Here is a 20,528-nt window from a genome sequence, read left to right as displayed (position 1 = left end):
CGAGGAAGGAAAGAGAGGGAGGGGAGAGAGGGAGAAAGAGAGAGAACGAGGAGAGGAGGTTGAGAGACGAGCGAGTGTGTGCAACCTCCTTTCTCGGGGTAAAAACGGCGTGAGACAGCAGATGCCCGGGGTCCCTAGGGCAAGGCCACTGGGGATGGGTGGTGGGAAGTCGGGCTGGTGAGGCAGTGTCTTTTTTTGGGTGCGAGCGGGGGAGGGAGAGAGATGCATGCTGGGGGGCAGACAGATGAACACACATCAAAGGAAGACAGCAAAAATGTATATCTCGCACGCTGCCTTGTCCCAGTAGCATTGGTGTCAGCGTAGAGATGGGATGTTGACACAAACTGCACCAAGCCTACGCCCTTGTTTTTTTTCCCATGGTGCACCAGGCCAAGTGATCACTTGCGGACTGTGATAAAACCGAGTCACTGAGTTTTCTGCATTCTGGTGGTTTGAATGGGAATCAACAGGATTTTGTCTGACCTTGTCACGAGTGAGCAATTTTTTCCACAAACTAATGAAATTGTGAAAATATAAAAGGCTTTTTGACCAGGGGTGCCCACATTTTTGCACATTACAGTAGGTTTGACATTTGTTAGGTACCTTGTCGGATTGAATGAGCATTTAATTTATTGCCGTCACACTTTTCTACATAACAATCAAATGGGGGTGCTCAATGGGTAGCTAGCTGGCTACCTTGCTTTCAAGCTAGCTCTTAAAATGATTATTTGGCTTAATGCCAATGTTCCACTTGAAAGTAAATGTAAATATTCATACACATGCCCAATCTCACATGCCCTTTACGTTCCCCAGTATCCTACACTCTTGCCGACACAGATCTTCCTTGGCTTCCATTATGCGTCACGTTTCTTTCCCTCTCCATTCTCCATTCAAGTTTTCACAGTCTCCCACGATGCACTGGGGCAAGTGTTCCACCTCTCGCATGGTACTTGGATTGAATGAGCATTTCATTTGTTCTTGCTGTCACACGTTTTTGCGTAACAATCAAACGCAACGGCTAGCTAGCAGGCATAGCTCTTAAAATTATGTATTGTTTGCTTAGTGACCATTTTCTGGGAAAGGTCTGCTAAATTAGCTCCTCTTGAAAAACACCACCGAGGAACTCTTCTTATGCTAAAAAGTAAAAAACGCTCCTATTAATATGGCACGAGGCGAGCTGAGGAGACGTTTAAAAGTGTGAGACTGCAGTATGGGCGGCAGCACTCCTCCTCTTCATCAGGGCAGCCCTGCTCTCTCAGGTGCAGAGGCCATGCTACACAGCAGCTCTCATTCACTCCCGCCCCTCCCTCAGCACAACAGCCGCCTCAGCGCTCCACCGACCGGCCAGAGGGGAGGGAGGGTGGGAAAAAGAGGAGCGGGGAGAAAGACAGAGGGAAAGGGTAAACGGAATGGAAATTGGAGAGTGAAAGTGGAGCAGGAAAACAAGACTAGGATTGCAGGAGATGGGAGGGGACTGGGAGAGAGTGAGGTATGAGACAGACAAAGGGATGAATGCAGACAGATGTTCCGGAAAGTTCTACCTCCCCGGGTCTAATACCTTTCCCCTGCAAGCATTCCGGCAATCTCTCCGCTGTCCCTTCTAACCAGCGTCAGCATGCCACAGCTTGTCCCAGCATGCACCACTGCGGAGACTGCTGCTCAGTACTCTGGAAACGGGCCTGTGCTTTCAGCTGGAAAGAGGCGGATCCTTTCAGCCTTCCCCTTTCTGCATTTGAAACACTTGCATAAATATATATTTTAAATATACGTTTACATGCGTGTATGCCATTCATATGTAATACAGGTTGTTGACCCAATGTTTTTTATCTAACATTTCCCCTCCTTTCCTACCTATGTGGAACTCAATCACATTCTTCCTGAATTCCTCAGCTATCCTTTCAGGAACTCTGAGCTGTCCTCTGAAGCTTGTGATGACAGCCTCCACTTCTCTCACTCAATTAGTGGTCTGCAATGGGTGTGGCTAAAGAGCGATGAAATACTGTAATCCCAGCCGAATGAAACTCTCCCTCCCCGGGTGATGCTAGATCCTGTTGTACATTAGTCCCAGATGACTGCACACCAGAGTATGCACTGGCTTGGTCTGGATTCAATAGCAGACTGTAGGGTCCCATTCACACACAGAAGCCCCTGCTAACCTAATGGCTGTGTGTGGAGTTGAAGGATTTTCCCCGAATTAGCCAGGAAATAATGATTTTCAGCCCTCATCTGGCTGCTACTACATGGCTTTATTCAGAACATTATTCCATACCATCAGCTGTCAGAGCTAATGTGCGCTTATGACATACTCAAGTGAAGAATCGGTAACACTAATCAGGGATGCACCATTAAAGGGCTCATTTTGCATCAGAGCACTGCAGATCTTTTCCTTTTGAAATACATAGTATTGTCAGATTAGCCTTTTCACTGGCTGATGTGTGGTGACCTCCTTACTGACATCCGCTAATCAGGGAAGAAACAGGAACAATCACATACCCAATTATCGTCTTCACTGTCTTACGGTTATGTGTACAGGGCACAGTGAAAACTGTGTGTGTGTGTGTGTGTGTGTGTCGTAGATGAAGTTGCTTCAAAAACAGAATGGTTTCTCTGTATCCATCAATCCTCCTTATTGGTATGACGTGTTGAGTTTGAGCATGCCCAGTGTCAGTTCATCCAATGGCCAGCAGGTCACCTTTTGACCCTGTCTGTACACAGCTTTTGCACATGATCCAAGGTTCTTCTTTTCTCCAGAAATGATCTGTTCCAGCATGCTTTAACGATGCCATATACACAGGCACGTCCCATCACATCATGGCAAGTGATGACCTCTCAACAAAAGCTTTCAACGTGTTCAATGGACCCTGAAACATCAAATGGCTGATTATAAAACCTGGTTCAAATTCAGACTTTAGAAATTCAACATGCATTACTTCTAATTGGTAACGGACAGTGGAAAGATACTCACACAAACACTTGTGTGCACGTACATTTTTTCTTGTGTGTACACACATACACAAACACAAACTCACACGTGCACTCTCACACCGACACGCACAAACAAAATCCCTCTCACACACACACACACACACACTTTCCTTTCCCATGCTCACGCACTTTGTTAACAAGAACTGGGCGTCAACTGACAGCAAAAATCTTTGACAAAAACAGCCATTTAACCAAACTGTCATTTTATTATACTGTATTCAGTCATGTCTGTGTACAGTATATCACCACAATGACCACAATAAAAAAAACACAAAAAAAAGTCAGTTTCTTCGAGTTAACGCACAGACACACACAACATCGAATGAAGCATTCTGTTATTACTCACACTAAAAATAGGAGTCCCTGAATTAGCTCGACTCGGTGCCACTGTGCTACCGTACAATTACACAGCAGAGGACTCTCGGCCGTGCCCCCACATAATTGCACTGTAATCTGCGATTTGTTATTAAACTGACACGGAGGACAGCGGTGCAGGTATTGTGCTGATATTCCGGGCTCATCCACCCCCACCGCTGACAGGTTTGGGGGTGGGGTAAATTACAGGGGCCTTGCGTATGCTCTCTTACTATCAGTTAAGAAGAAAAAAACGGTTAAATTCCGCTGCGCCGATGAGGTGTTTCGGTAGGGTTCTGTGACTCAAGGTCTGTTCTCCTCCAAAGGAACACAAAACGTTCATATTAACGTGGGCCTGTGAGCTAAATGTATTTTAGAAATAAAAATGTGACGTGTCTGACATGGAAACGCGAAAGGGGAGGGTGAGAAACGTCACTGTCGCGTGTCACGTGTTGCTGGGTGAGGATACGTCACAGTATCTGAGGGATGCGTTTGTTTTGTGGGTGGAGACTGGCGGATGATTGACGCGTGATCTGGGAGGAGCTCCAGATGAGCGACAGTCACCAGCTGCCTTTCCAGGATTAGACACCCACAGAACAGACTTCCCACAGCTCGCCTGAAACACTACACTTCCACTGTATCCAGATAATAATCATGAAGAGGTGCGGCCAAGGACAATCCGGCAGCAACGGGTGTCCTTTTGATGACTTTTTCATGAATGTTTATTCACTGTACTATAGCACCAGAAACCCTTGTTGCAAACACGAGTTCAGTTAGGGAATAAGGGTCCAGTTTCACAGACACAGATTAAACCTAGTCCCAGACTAAATTTAACTTTGAATGGAGATTATCCATACAAAACTCAATTAAACCCGGGACTAAATTTAATCTGTGTCTGTGAAACTGGCTGGGAGAGGATAGAAGAAGCACGGGAGCTTATGTTTCATCTTTGCTTTTCTCTGCTCGATTAGCAGGTCTATCTTTAAAAAATGATGGCCCATCTGCAGTTAGGCCCCACTTCATGAGGCACTAGTACCTCTTTAACATACGAGTTAAACATTCGTCATTGTCACAAAGAGATTGGCTTACAGGACGGAGCGCTGGTTGTTAAAGAGAGACGGAGCGTTAAGATTGGAGTCTTAACTCCGCGGCAGCCTTCCCGCAGACACATCGCACGTACAGAGAATTAACCGCAGATGGGCGATCCTTATTTAAATTGTTAGCCCTGTCAATCAAGAGCAGGATGTTCAAAAGCACGTTAACGAGCCAATTAGGACAGAGCTGCAGGCAGGTTGTCAGCTAGGCGCATCTCAGACTGGAGAGGCTGCAGGAGCCGGACCCGGAGAGAGAAGGACGGGTGATGTCACTGCTGTACCTGTCGCAGGTGAGGGGGGGTGAGCGCACTGTAAGCTCTCAGGGCGTGCGTTCAGCGGAGTGTGTGTCCCTGCAGAGCCTGTTGAGTGTGTGTGTGTAATGGCAGCCAGTAGCAGCTCACTGCAGAAGGGAGACCGACCGGAACAGAAGCAGCAGGCAGAGAACAGGCCACGCTGCAGTGTGTGTGTGTGTCAAAGAGAGAGTGCGTGTGTCTGTGTGCGCGCGTGTATGTATGTGTCAGAGAGAGTGTGTGTGTGTGTGTGTGTGTGTGTGTGTCAGAGAGAGAGAGTGTGTGTGTATGTGTGTGTCAGAGAGAGAGAGTGTGTGTGTATGTGTGTGTCAGAGTGTGTCTGTGCATGTCAGAGAGAGAGAGAGAGAGAGAGAGAGAGAGAGAGAGAGAGAGAGAGAGAGAGAGAGAGAGAGAGAGAGAGTGAGTGAGTGTGTGTGTGTGTGTGTGTGTGTGTCAGAGAGAGAGAGAAGAGGGTCCAAGTGTGTGTTTATTTGTGTTTCAGTGTCTGTATTAGGGTGTTTGTGTGGATATCTGTCTGGTGGAATCTGTGTTTGTGCGTGTGTGCGCATGTGGATTAATGACTGCATGCATCAGTGTATCTGTCTGTGGATGTGTCTTATATACATTACAACACAAAGTATCTGTGTGTCACCGTATCAGCGCATATCAGTAGGTGTATCAGTATCTGTGAGTCAGTGTGTAAAAGTGTATATCCACTGCTGTTTATATATCAGCACCTGTGTATGTCAGTGTGCGTGTGTGTGTGTGTGGGTGTGTGGGTGTGTACATCATTATGAGTGTTAGCGTGTCTCAGTGCCCGTCCTTTACACGTACATGGCTGTGTGTGTGTGTCATCGCTTCATGTTGCTAAGGCGGACGGTCTTCTCCTGCTCAAACTGTCTGAAGTCCACCCTTTCCAGAAAGTTCTTCCTCTCGATGTATCTGTAGGGAAAACAAACAAACACACATCAAACTTCCAGCGCGTTATCAGCACGCTGCATCGACGGTGCGGTTCCTTCCTGCCGCAGGGCGGGGTGCCCCTGTCTCTTTGTGAGGGGGGTGGGGTGTGTATGTGTGATTTGTCAGGACATTGTTACCGTACCGTGTCTGAAATGACCCTGAACCCTGGGGCTGCTCCAACGCACAAAATGCAAAAACAATATGTCCGCCACGGGCAATAGCGGTGGGAGAGTGACGCTTCACAAACCTTACAACCGGTGAGCTGCCAAGATCTGACACCGTGTTTACAGCGCAGTTAACCCGCCGTAAATATTCTGACCAATCGGCGGCGTGACCGTTTAGCGGGCGCCCAATCAAAAGTGAGTATCCATGCAGAACGGCGCAGAGAAATGTCATTCTTCACATCAAAATGGGCTTTTATTTTTTTCATGTTCATAAACTTGAAAAGGTGAGCGGGTATCTGAATCGCTTAGCAAGAAAAAGGTGCATATAATCGTGTTTAAAACACACAAATGGGTGCGAGTCTGAGAAAAAGCAAAGGAGGTTTCAGTGGATGGGAGCATCTGCTAACGAAACAGACCAACAAGCAAACAAGTAAATAAGATCATTTTAATCAGAGGCAGCGCACAGGCACTAATTAAATAGACAGAGCTAGCGGTAATTAAAGGCTATGTTTACATGCAAGGGAACAGTTACACTTCGACAGAGACAGACAGAGAGACAGACACAGAGAGACAGACAGACGGTCTCCCTTGGAAACCTGGACACAATCACACACCATGCGCACTGCCCCTGCACCACAGCTGAAGACGCCGGCCCGCTAAAGCGGGACAGAGAGAGGACAGTTCACAGAGGCTGCTGAACACACTGACCCCATTTTGTTCTTTCGGTTCTTAATATACCTCCCTCAACTCCTCCGTCTCTCTGCCCTCCCCCAAAGCTCTCTCTCCTTTCTTCTCTCCGTCTCCCCACTCAATCCCCTTTCTCATCACTCTCTCCACTCGCTCAATCCTTTCGGATTCAGGTCACACCGGTAGCCAGCTTGCAGACGGTATGAAATCATCCTCAAAACAAATCTCGCAATCAAATTTTAAGTGGTGATCATAAAGGGTCGTATAAAAGAAATGAATAGACGGCAACAGTCACACTCTCGCTCCCTCAGCGTACCTCGTGTCTAGCGCACGCAGACCCAAACTGCTTACTCCGAAAAACCGGCAGCCAGCCTGCGTAACCGGGGGCAGGACAAGGGAATCGGACATCCTGTCACTCACCCCCGCCCCTCCCCCCACCGATCTGACCCCCAGGCCCCCGGTGGCAGGCTAACGAAGCAGCAGTGGAACGTGCCTGGCTGGAGGGGCCGGCTGTTCCCTGTGCCCGACATGCAGAGGGAGGGTGGCTGTTCCATCAACTCCTCTCTGCGAAGGCAGAGTGCCTGTGATGTGAACTACACTCAGCAGGGGGAGGGTGGCTGTGATGTGAACTACACTCAGCAGGGGGAGGGTGGCTGTGATGTGAACTACACTCAGCAGGGGGAGGGTGGCGCTTCCATCATCTAAATTTAGAGATGGACAGTGGTCGCTCCCCGGGGCAAAAAGGGGGCTCTGGGTTGGCTGCACCCTCACCCCCATGGGAGCATCGACTCCCACATCCCCACCGCAGAGACACAGGACACAGTGGTAGAGAGAGGCAGTCCCTTGGCATGTCAGACACTATGCATTTTCAAAAACACTCTGCTTTTCCATTTTCTCTGATTTATTCCTCATCCGTTCACTGTAAATACGTGCCTACGGGAATGTGATATTTTACTCGCTTTTCGAAACCAGGTCGGTAGCCTATGCACTTTCTAACATCCTGGCCCATTTCTGCATTGCAGGGTTTCGCTGATGACACCAATGGCCTGGCGCTGAAGAGGTTAAGTGCGAGACTGTTGACTATGGCGGCGGTTAGACTAAGACGATGATGTCATGAGCAGGTTGCTCTGGGGACAGAACTACCCCCCAACATTGTGCCAACGGTTGGAGTGGAGCTGACGCACCGCACCACAGAAGGCCAAAACAAATCAGCCTCACGCAGGACCGCCAGAGCATGCTGGGAAACAAGAGGGAGAGGGAGACCTCACGCAGAGAGACTGCACACAAACAGGTGGACCAGTAGAGAAACCTGCGCACTGCACTGTGAGAGGAAAGGCCGCACATACCACACAGCTGCATTCTGGGCAAGGAAAGAGGTACCTCACGCTGAACAGAGGCATGCTGGGTAATTACAGGGCTCCAGGGCTGAGAGAGACCTGGTTTCGGTTGGAAGCTGGCCTCATTACGTTCACAGAGGAGGGCCTTTTTTAGGAGCTCCAGCCAAACAACCTGTAATTGTGGCTTCTAATTAGCAGCCCTTTGAGAAAGATCTGAAAGGCCAAGACCGGGACCAGAACCTTCCGGATCCCTGAAGGAGCCCAGCTGAAGGGCTCTAGAGCATGGACCGCCAATCAATCACGTGCAGACGAGTCACAGGGTTCTCAACTCCGGCCGAGAGAGCATATGTCACCATCCATCCACTGTTCTTATCTCCTTTCATTTTATTATGCTATCACTCCTGTTATCATGCCACCGGGAGATATCGTCCATCAATCATTGCCCCCCCCCCCTCAGACATGGACCGTCAGGCACTTGTGAGGCTGTCGTTCTAAAGCACACGCGATTGGATGGAGTGGGCGAGGCCGCTCGCTGTACGGGGGGTCCTGATTGAACATCCGCACCCCCGGCTTCTTCCTGGCCTACTTTCTGCGGCCTTCTGGTGACCAAGTCTCCAGACGGTGACACGCGCATGTTTTCCGTCGGGGAGGCAGGGCGGGGCTTGACCACGTCTCTCCTGGGCTTCCACGTCAATTAATCCTGCTTTCTTGACAAGCCCGGAGAGAGAAACTTCCGGAAAGGAAGGCAGATACTCCCCCTGGGAAGCTGAATGTCACTGCGGGACAATGAGCACATAGCATGACTAAAGCCAGCGTTAAAAGCTTGATAATATTGTTACTTGTCAGCTGACAATTTCTTCATTTTCTTTGAAATTACAAGTATTCTTGATTCCTTTTTTTAATGGAGCCAGATGTATGGACATGGAACTGGATGCGGCGGCTGAGAGTGCAAGAATGGAGCAATGTGATTGGACAAGGACGCTGAAAGTGTAAGAATGGAGCAATGTGATTGGACAAGGACGCTGAAAGTGCAAGAATGGAGCAATGTGATTGGACAAGGACGCTGAAAGTTCAAGGAGAAATGTAAATGGATGAGGCAATATGAGCACAGAGCAAGAGCAAAGACGAGGTGGATAAACTGCATCACATCTGGAACAGAGCTTCGAGGTGCTCTTTTCCAAGGCACCCCGGCTTGCGTGTTTACACAGCCGTGTCGTCATGGCAGGAGCACCTGCAGTGAACGTCCACATTTGAATAACTGCACTGTCACAGCCAGTCTTCAAACCCATCAGTGACCAGCGACCTCCTGACCCCCCTGGGTCCCAAAGGCGGGTTGAGGTCAGGTCTACGGTGAAGGTGGAAATTCACACCGAGGATCTGAACATAAACCGAGACACAGGAAACTGGCTAAATACCGAGAGGAGCTTTGTGTCCGATACGTGAAACTGAAGCAGGAACATCCCTGGAGTGCCAGAGGGTCAGAGTGAGCGTCTCCAGATCTCCCGATATCTGAGGCTTCTGAGACTACAGCTTGAGTGATGTACATAACATACTGTTCAAATAGCTATGCACTCAAATCAAAAACACTGACCACAGATGAAGCGATACACAGAACAGCAGCTGTGTAAAAATAGCGTTATCATCCCGATCCAACTTTTAAGGGGGTCAGGGAATAGTATTCAAGGTTTCGCCAAATAAGCTCAATTGGATTTTTTATTCCAGCTGGAAATTGTCCATTGTGTAACAGCCCTGTAGTGAAATAAAAATTGCGCTGTGCTAGAATAAAGATCGACTGATTGCTATTACTGTAACCCTAGGCTGTAGTTATCGTGATGTAAAAACCACTCAATGACGCAACATGATGATATCGAAACACTGGTACAAGAGTAGGATCTATCTAAGCACACGCACATGCATCTAAGCACACGCTCTGGTACACACATGCACACACACGTGCACACACACACACACACTCTGGTACACACGCACACACACACACACACACACTCTGGTACACACACACACACACACACACATGCACAGACACACCCACACACACGCACGCACACACACACACACACTCTGGTACACACGCACACACACACACACACACACACTCTGGTACACACACACACACACACACACATGCACACACACACACACACCCTCACACGCACAGACACACACGCACACACAAACACACAAACACACGCACACGCACAGACACACCCACACGCACAGACACACCCACACAAATACACACACACACGCATGCGCACACACACACACACACTCTGGCAGACACAAGCCTGTATTGAAGGCGCTGCAGCCAGCCTCAGGCGTGCAGGCCCCTCGCGTGCTGGCAGAAACAAAGGCCCCTTCAGCCGGTCTTTCAGTGACCTGCTCCCTCTCTCACGCGTGTCCCTCAGACCTACAGCCCACCGGGCCAGCAGAGTTTACCCACAATCCTATACCAAACAGCACCCATAATCCAGTACTAACGCAGACTACCCACAATCCTATACCAACCAGCACCCATAATCCAGTAACTAACACAGACTACCCACAATGACTACCACACACTATCCAGGTAAGAGGAAAAAATGAAACCAGGCCAGAATGTCAAACACACACAAAAAAAGTATTTGACCAGGTGCAACAGTACCTTCCTGGTACACTGCACACTCACCAGAGTCAATTCATCTTGTACAGTTTACAGCAAATCCATACAGGCACACAAAACAACAGACCGCCATTTACAGACAAAGAACATCAATCGCGGTCTGAAATAAACGAGGGGGAGAGCCATGTCAGTGGGGGCGGGGCGGGCGGGGGGACAAAACAAAAACAAAAAAAAACAAGTCAAGCGGCGCGTAGTTGTCATCCAAGTCCTGACGGACGCGTTACTGAGCGCAAACATTCCACTTGAAAAAGCTGACAAACCTAAACGACACGCAGTGTAAACAGGCGCTTGAGAAACGGCGGGGATATTCCCCGAAAACAGCCCTGGCAGGAGCGCGAGCCCAGGGCTGCAGCCTCCCGTAAAGAAAACATGGTGGCAGCCTCGTCACCAGATGGCACGGGCAGTTACGTTTCGTACATTTGGTTTGTTCTGCAAGGGGAGTCAATCGCATCTGAATTTACGAGCAGTAAATGCCCAATGACAACGCCGCGTGGCGTGATGGCAGAAGTCAGGGCTCAGAGGCAGAGAGCGTCAGACTATGGGATGGGGTTTGGCTGAAATAACGTGCAAAGTTACACGTCGAAAACAAGCAACGAAACCCTCAAAGACCTAATGCAAATGCACTTCCTGCAGCATGTAGAGCTCACATCGTGACACTGGCGAGGCACATCTGCGCTAGCAATTTCCCAAAAGTCTGATTTATCTGTGGGAGTGTTGTCATGCACCGGCCGAGCAGAATCAAAACACTGTTGCCACAGCAGATTCCAGTACTGCTACTGCACTGCTGAACTGGTGCATGACGAATTATTGGCAGAGGTGAAAAACGTTTCAAATATTGCACAGAAGCAAAAATAAATAAATACTTGTCTGTTCCATAAACCCCATTAATGCAGATGCAGCTTTTTCCATGAACACGTGACCACAAAGCACGGTCACAGAATGACAGAGGAGACTGTTAAACAGCTGACCATGATCTAATCACACTTTATAAGCCTTGCATTTAATTTATTAGTATTAGCCTTTCATTTTTCACTTTTTTTTTTTTCCAATTTCATGAGGACATTGCTGTCACTCATCGTCATTAGTGGAAATTGCGGATTATTGTGGAGGGACAGTGCTATCATTTGAAAACAAGAGGAAAAACTATCCAAGATAAACTGGTGTCCCTAATCCCAAAAACAATTTGCTCACAATCCAATACCAAACTGCACTCATATTCCAATAACTAACACAGGTACCTCAAAGATCCAATTCTTAAAAACTGTCAGAATTCTGACCGTAACCATAACAACACATAATTAACTAAATGTCACATAGTACCCAATCCAATCAATAACACCACTCACAATCAAATAAATAACACTACTCACAATCAAATAAATAACACTACTCACAATCCAAAAACTGATGCAGAGACATAACCCCATGTCTAACAGCCATACAGACTTAAATTCAAATTCTTAACACTTTCAATGTAACAACTGACATCAATCACAATTTTAATGACTAACACCACTCGCTCTCCAATAACTAACACAGGGTACTCTACCCAACACTTAACACCACTTCACAAATCCATTAACTAGCACAGACTACACTCAGTGCTACAGAATATGATTGATAGTCAATCAGCAAAGCCCAGGACAGCCAAGGAAGTCACAAATCTGGGCGCACACAAGGCTCTTTGGTGATTGTCCCCCGTGTCCTTACACTCTTAACAGGAAGTACTTCCCGAGAGGCGACCAGGGGGATTTCCGTCGACGGCCATAAATCCTCGGCAGTAAGCAACAGGCTCAAATCCTGAAGGCACACAGCACTCATAACACAGCTCATACTGTCCACAGAACACAGACATGAAAATAAAATGCCTTTTACAGACCACGGATGCTCTCCGTCCAAGAATGGACTCCTAACTCTGACAACCACAGATACTCTCGTTCTTAGACATGGTTACGGCACACCCGGCAATCTTTGCCTAACATTAGAGCGAGCGGAAAAAGGCATGCATGGATACAGACTCACATAAACACACACTTATACAGACTAAGAGGCTCAAAAAGGCTAAAAATGATTCTGAAGACGCAAAAGGATAATTTGCAATGATTGGAATGCATAAACATTCATTAGTCGTCTTTATTTAGTCACAAACATAAGGTGGTACATGACAAGCCATACCAGAAATGCTGGACATTGAGCACAGATGAACCAGAATAATTTGAATGCCCTTCCTGTCAGAACCTGTACTTAGTACAAGAAAGCATGGGACCTCATTATAATCCAACTAACGGGCAACCCTTCAAACCAAGCTGTACAAATACAGCTTAAATAAGAAGAGGGGGGAAAAACTGCTACATTAATGAAACTAGGGACTGCACTGCAAAGTAAAATGGTAGATTTGCAAAGTAAAAGAAATACTTAGTTACATGTTAGTTGAAAATATCTATAATTTGATTTTCAGGAATGCTCCCCATAAATCCAAAATCGTTGAACATTCAGGCTCGTGCTAGTTTTAGTAATGCGATTGTGTTAAATGAATTTTCGGAAAACACTTGGATATAATGGAAATAATACATTCTTAGCACTGAAGAACACGAAAAGGCAACTTATTAAAATGCTGAATTCACACTTTTCCTCAGTCGTTTCATCAATCTCTTTCCATCTCTCCGTCTTCTCCCTCTAACCTGTTCTACAGTCTCTCCTTCATCTCCACTCCCTCTCAAAACCTTTTCACACAGACACACAGGCACGCACACACACACACACACATATGCACAGACGCATGCACAGACACGCACACACACACACAGACACACACACACACACACACTCACACACATGCACAGACGCATGCACAAACACGCACACACACACACAGACACGCACACAGACACACACACACACACACACACGGAAGTCCTCTGTATTATGGCATCATGGCGAAGACAGGACAACGTGTAATTACCGCGTCTGACACAGCAGGGCTGCTGACGGACCTCCCCCTGAGGGGGCGGGATGGAGGTTCCTCTCAGCATGGGCGCTCTGTCGCGGGGTCCAAGAACCACGCTGAGCGATGATGCGATAAAAAACAAAACACACTTTCCTTCCCTCCAGCTCCTTCTCCACCTCCTCCCATCTATTATCACCCTCTGATATATCCACAACCCCCCTACCTGAGTGCACTCAGCCTTCACACTGTCAGTCTACCTGTGCAAATGCCAACCCCAACCCAAAACCCCTTCATTCACCTACAATCCCTACCCCCCAAAATGGCAATTCAGCACATCCTCTTTCTAAGAACGACCTCCTGTATCGCACCCCCCCACTCTCACTCTCAGACTGAGGTCATGTCCAGACTGATGGCTGCTGGTCTTCAGTGCAGAAGCCTGAGTGGATTAATTCTCCAAATAAGGTCGTGTCAGCCTGACAGAGGGCAGGTGTCAATCACGTCCAGGGAAGACCCGCCTCCCCGGTTCTGAGGTAGCCGTCATCGTGCTTGTGTTTATAAGAGCTGCCATCCAAACAGGGAGGGTGGTGAGAGGTCTCTTTCTTCATGAGGCCAAAACCACACCCCTTTTTAAGGTCATTCTAGCACAAATATAACACATCTCTCACTGCTAGGCCAAATGACATCACCGGGGTTGCCCCGCCCAGCCTGTTGACTCAGACCACTTCTCTAAAGCCCTGTTCTGATTAAACCTACAACAGCAGCGGAGATGAAATTGACCTAAAAATCTTCTGATCTCCTCATCTGCTTCAAAACAACAGCCGCACGTTCAATGTTTCCATAACAACAAGCCATGTGTCGGTTCAAGCAAATCCGTGTCGTCCATTAACTCCGGATTCAATCTGATCGACAGAAATCTACTGAATACTGAAGATCGCAACAAATGCTCCAAGCCCCAAAATTTGAAAAACTAAAACTTTTTCTCATCACCTAGGGACTGTTTGATCCAACTCGCCAAAACAGAAAACCACAACCCCTCCCCACCACCCGCCCCACAACCAGACCAACTGACACAACCCATACACTGGGAGAAGCAGTGGCAGAAAAAAAAAATCAGTTCCCTCAATAAAATCTTTGACCTCCAGGAGTTTGTACCTTTAAAGGGGAGAGCACATCCACTCAATCAGCCTCACGCAGAGGAACGGGGGGGTGAGGGGTGGGGGGGATAGTGCTGTAAAGCAGGGCAGCCCGGTAACGGCCCACACCATTACTCAGAGAAGAGAGGACCGATCAATTATTAATCGGCGCAGACGTAACCTTTGGGAAAGAAGAATAACACTGGGGGCTGCGGCTGACAGGCCTGTTAATCCTGCCTGCTCCGTCATCATGGACAACGAGAAGGACCCCTCCGGGGGTCAGCCTTTCCGCTTCTACCAGACACGCCCTTCTGATCGGGCAGCCCAGCGGACACCGCGCCCCGTGTTTCGGTTCTGATCGGGCAGCCCAGAGGACACCACACCCCGTGTTTCAGTTCTGCTGGATGCTGCATTACCAACAAGCAGCAGGATGGAGGCCACGCCCAGAGTTTCACTTCCTCTACAGTCAGGTTGAACTGTGATATGCTACTGTCTGTTTAAAACACACACACACACACGCACATACACATACACGTACACGTACACGTACACGTACACACACACATACACATTCTCATGGATGCTTAGACACGAACACACACACACACACACATATTGATGGACGCTTACAGATACACACACACGCACACGCACACGCATACGCACACGCACACGCACACGCACACGCACACGCACACGCACACGCACACACACACACACACACAGACTCACCCTTCTTTCCCTCGGTTGTGGGTTGCCAGCTCATCTACGATGCCCTCCTCGCTCTTATAGGTGTCCCAGTCCAGCTTGGACTTCTCCAGCGTGCTCATCTTCTGCTTCTTCCCCGAGAGCTGGCTGAGAACGCTGCCCATCCCCGCCGGCCTCTTCACACTGAGGGGGACACATAAAGGTGTTACACACATAGGGAACCACTCATACCACCCAGAGGGGACACATACAGGCGTTACACACACTGGGAATCACTCACAACACACTGAGGGGGGACAGATACAGGCGTTACACACACTGGGAACCACTCACAACACACTGAGGGGGGACAGATACAGGCGTTACACGCACTGGGAACCACTTACTCAAGTATGTAATTGTTTGGATAAAAATACTTTTCTACGCTTTACTGAGCTTGTATCTTGTGTATTGGAATCTATGCTCTCAAAAAGTGCAAACTCACTTGCTCAGTTGCACCAGACCAGATCAATCAAGCACAGAAACGTATTTGAATATAATATTACGCATTCGACCCAGGTTTGCTCTCACCAAACTGAGGGGGGGGATATAGGCTTTACACAGACTGGGTATGATTCATTTACACAACCAGGACAATGTGAACACACTTTAGCTGGACTTAACGTCAGAACTCCTACCTTTTCCTGCAGGGACATGAGTCATACAGGACATGAATCCTTCCATGGTTCACTAGAACCAGTGAAACTGCTGGACTGGACACTGTCTAATGGTAGACTCAATACACTCCACTCGCTAGTAGTAAGACCAGGAACAAACTGTTCACTATCTCAATGCCACGTCTCAGTGGAGAGTCTGTTCACATCTCTGCGTCAACCTAATCAGGCCCACACACGTACCGCTACAACAGAGACAAATCATAATGTGGGCACCGGAAACTGAACGAGGGAGCGAACGTCACCACTACCCACCAGAGAGTGGAGGGGAGAGACTGACCACCTTCCCCTTAGCACTGAACATTCACCCAGAGAGAGTGAGAGAGAGTGAGAGAATTTTAATTTCAAGGGAGGAGAGAGAGATAGAGAGAGAGAGAAAGAGCAGGAGGACAGGAGGGAAGGACAGAGAGAAAAAGAGAGAGCAAAAACAGGGGGAGAGGAGGAGCGAGTCAGAGAGCGATGAGCGGAGAGAGGAAACACAAGAGATAAAGTGATGGGAAGGGATGGAAACAAAAGAAATAACAAATGAGACATCCCTGACTCATTCCCCGAGCTTCACTAACACAGACTCGGATGTGTTAACGCCACTTCACGGTGAAATCACACCACACCACACACGGCCCCCGATCGAATGACTCGCGAATCTACAGACCTTCCCTCAGTCAGTCACCCATCAATCAATCCGTCCATCTTTATTTTTGGATAGCCTCATAGCCCCATGTACAAACAGAGCTGAACACATACAGTTCTTTGCAATGGACATGTTCCAGAAGGAATGTATTTTTTAATAACCTAAAAAACCCTCTAACTGATTAACCACACGGCTGAAGTAATCGTCGTCTGGACGGTGTTATTCCCAAATCCAGTGCGGTTAGCGGATTAACCGGTCTGACGGACCGCTGGACCGCAGCCCTGTCTGACAGGTAAGGTGACCGCGGAAGGTGGCACCGCCCCCTTGGCTGGCCCGATCCACGGTCTGAGCGCGCTCAGTCCTCCGGGCTTCTGCGAACACAGCAGTGGCCACAGAGGGAGTTCTGATACATAAAACACTCAGAAAACACAACAGAAGGGGTCTCGGGCGGGGGGTACGGAGGTAAAGACACTTGGGTGGAAAAAGAAGGATGAAGTCTGAGAAAGGATGTTCCAGATTTTTTTGTTCATTTTCATAATCCCTGCCAGGCTCTCTATATGACAGTTTAAAGTAGACAAAACCATTTTTATGTCCTTTAGGACAGACAGCGAATGTAGAGGCTAGCACCACAGGCACTGAGGCTGCACACATGTTAAATGATCTGTATCACCTAGGAGTCAAACATATCAGACTGACCCTTCACTCTGTGTGTGTGTGTGTGGGGGGGGGGGGGGTCATGCAGTTATAACCTAGGTCCAGTGAAGAGGAATAAGCAGTGATAACTGCAGAAATAGACAAACAAGGGACCAAATGGCTGAAAACGGGGGCTAAAGGGATGTTTTCAGCCTTCTCCATTTTCAGCTCACCAGCTGCCACTGGTGTAAAGGCAGTGTATGTCTAGACAGGTGTGTGTACAAACTGCATAAATGATAGACATACAGGTGTGTTTTTGTGGAGAAAAACCCCTCTCCTTTTACTCCCTCCCTCCCTCATCTCTCACATTCTCACTCTCAATTCCGAGTTTCAATGCGCTTTATTAGCATCACAAGTAGGCTATAGACTTCTGTTACCAAACATATGAAAAATCTACAAGGCATTGAAAATGTGAAAGCTCCTTAACGCACTCTCTCTCTCGTTCTCGCTCTCGTTCTCTCTCTGTGCAGAAACAAGCTGCCCAGATTGCAGAGTAATTGCCGGCTTGCTGGCAGTAATATGGCAGTGAGGAGAGAGCTCACTCAGACACTGATTAATTAGCCTGCAGGGAGACCAGAGTAAACGATCAATGAGAACCTCCACACCTTCACCTGCTTCAGCACACCTGGCCATAAAGACAGGCGAGAACCAACCAACAGGTGTGTGTGTGTATGTCTGTGTAGATGCTACCATGTGTCTATGTGTGTCTGTGTCTGTCTGTGTAGATGCTACCATGTGTCTATGTGTATGTGTGTGTGTCTGTCTGTGTACATGCTACTGTGTCTCTATGTGTATGTGTCTGTGTGTGTACATGCTACCATGTGTCTATGTGTGTGTCTGCCTGTGTACATGTTACTGTGTGTCTATGTCTCTGTGAGTCTGTGTATGTGTGTTTGTGTCAGTCTGTGTTTCTAAAACCATGTGTCTATGGTACAGTACGGGTGTTAGTGTCTGTCTGTGTATGAGCGCTTCTTGGTGTTGTGCGTGCTTCTGTGTGTATGTGCACGTCTTGGTTTTGTGTGTGCGTCTGTGTGCATGCGAGCATCTTGGTGTTGTGCGTGTGTCTGTGTGTATGGGTGTACATGCCTGTGTTCGAGAGAGAGGGAGAGCGAGAGAGGGAGAGAGGGAGGCACATTGGGCGTAACATCTCAATAATCCGAGGTGTAAATGTCACGTTACGCACATTAACTACGTAATAAAGGGACACGTTCCGCTTCAGTCGTCTGCAGAGCAGGATGAAGAAAGGCACGGGCTGGGTTCTTCTCCTCTGTGCTCAAAGGCAGGGCCGCTGCTTTGAAGGAGAAAGGCCGCGTCCCGGCAGGCGGAGCGGAGTGTCGGCGCGCCTCGGAGAGAAAGCGAGCGCAGCGGAGAGACGCGCTGTTTAACGGCCCGTTGTTTATCTGCCTCTCACTACGGCCTTCAAAACGGAGGAGCCCTTCTGTAGAATTCCGACTGTCAGTCTGGAGCCATGGCAATGGCCCCTGTCTCTCAACAGAAAAGGCGGGGCACAAAAGCCACAGACCGCCACCTTACACCAAGCCTCGCCCTACCTTGTACATGCCAACCTTACATATAAACATTAACGAGCTCAAAGGGCGTATTGTTGGCTAGCTCCGGAAAGGTGCCAGAGACAAGAAGGCTGTGGAGGATATCGTAGCCAGAAAATCACTATTTTATACCAGAGGAAAAGCTCAGAACTGCTCTCAATAGTTGACTGATGAGTAAGATTTTCCTGACCGTAGAATTATTCTTCAATTTGAAATAAGCTTGAAAATGCTGAAAAGGGAGGCTGGAGGAAAGAGGCGTGGTTCAGAGTGCCTACACAACACGCTAACAGGGCAGAGAGGGTTCACAGCATTGGTGTTCACTCACACACGCACACACACACATACATACACACACACACACACACACGCACGCACACACGCACACACGCACACACACACTCGCACTCACACACATCCACATGTGGCCGCAGGCTGAGCACGCTGCAAACCCGCTCGATTTCACGCAGCTTTCTCCCAGCTGTCCGGCTGTCCGGGGGCACGGCCAATCGGCTGCCTCCGCCGAGCATGGTTCCCACGGTACCCAGATACCGGCCAGACTAAACATGAAAACAGCAGAGAGAGCGTGAGCACTGCACACCATTTCCAAAACACAGCGCCAGGAATCTCTCTCTCACACTCACATTCACACAGTGCGTGCAGTACCAGAGAGAGCAGTACCCACGCACTCCTCAAAATTCAACACAAAGGCTTCTTCAGGTTATGGAAACTAGCACAGGCATAGAAAGAGTAGCTAACGCTTCAACAGAATGAACATGTATTCAACAAAACTTGTCATCACAAACACACAACAGTGTAAGGCCCTGGAAAAGACTTATCTCATCCGGTGTGGGTCACATGACACAGCCTGCCAGAATCACAGAAATACACAGAAACAGCACACTCTCCCCACAGCCCTCAAAACCTGTGTGTATGATGTAAAGACTAAAGAGCAAGGACACACACACACGTGCACACAGCACACCCACAGTGCTGGCACGCGCAACACCTCAAACCTGCTCCGACGGGAAATCAATGGATGCTTAAGAGCTCGCTGATAGTCAATCCAGACAACAACCTTGAAGCAGAGAGCTAAAGCACACACAGCCTGGGCAGGTAGCCAGGCCGGAGGGGCCTGCTCTGGGGCGAGCTGGTAAACCGCAGTCGAGGCTGTTGAGGCCTGTTCTGGGACTAATCGGTAAGCTCCACTCCAGGCCTGTCTTTGGGCCAAGGGATTGGGGACATGGGGTAGAAAAAGGGGGATACGGACCTCCACACACCTGTGGAGGCTAAAGATTTATGCAAGAGGGAAGGAGGTGGGGGAGGGGGGAACTAATGTTTGGCTGCATGCCTAGTTCCAACAGTCCGGACGCCGTAATAGGAGAGGAAGGAGAGACGGAGGGGGAGAGAGAGAGAGAGAGAGAGAGAGAGGTGGATAGGGCGACAAGTACATATCCCTGTTACATTACCCCCTGCAGACTCTAATATACAGGAAGTACAGACACACACCCACTTCCTGTTTCCCAATCAGGTGGCCCCGGACTGTCTGCCCGCCACCAAAGAGCTCTGATTCAGCACTTGGGCTTCCCCCCAAGGGGCTGATGG

General features: G+C 48.6%; 1 protein-coding gene across 2 annotated transcripts in view; it reads right to left on the bottom strand.

The window, feature by feature from the left end:
- Positions 1–3,171: 3,171 nt before the first annotated feature.
- The window catches only part of cfdp1 (craniofacial development protein 1), a 54,500-nt gene continuing 37,143 nt past the window's right edge, over positions 3,172–20,528 (bottom strand). For both annotated transcript variants that reach the window (XM_061247156.1, XM_061247155.1), the window contains 2 exons: positions 15,367–15,525; positions 3,172–5,665 (listed from right to left, as the gene is read on the bottom strand). In XM_061247156.1, coding sequence (XP_061103140.1) covers positions 5,575–5,665; positions 15,367–15,525 — 250 coding nt within the window. In that variant the 3' untranslated portion in view covers positions 3,172–5,574. The remainder of the gene's footprint in view (positions 5,666–15,366; positions 15,526–20,528) is intronic.

Source organism: Conger conger, chromosome 6, assembly GCF_963514075.1.
Source record: "Conger conger chromosome 6, fConCon1.1, whole genome shotgun sequence".
NCBI lineage: Eukaryota > Metazoa > Chordata > Actinopteri > Anguilliformes > Congridae > Conger > Conger conger.
The sequence above is the reverse complement of the archived record's forward strand: the minus strand, read 5'-3'. Positions and strand labels throughout refer to the sequence as shown.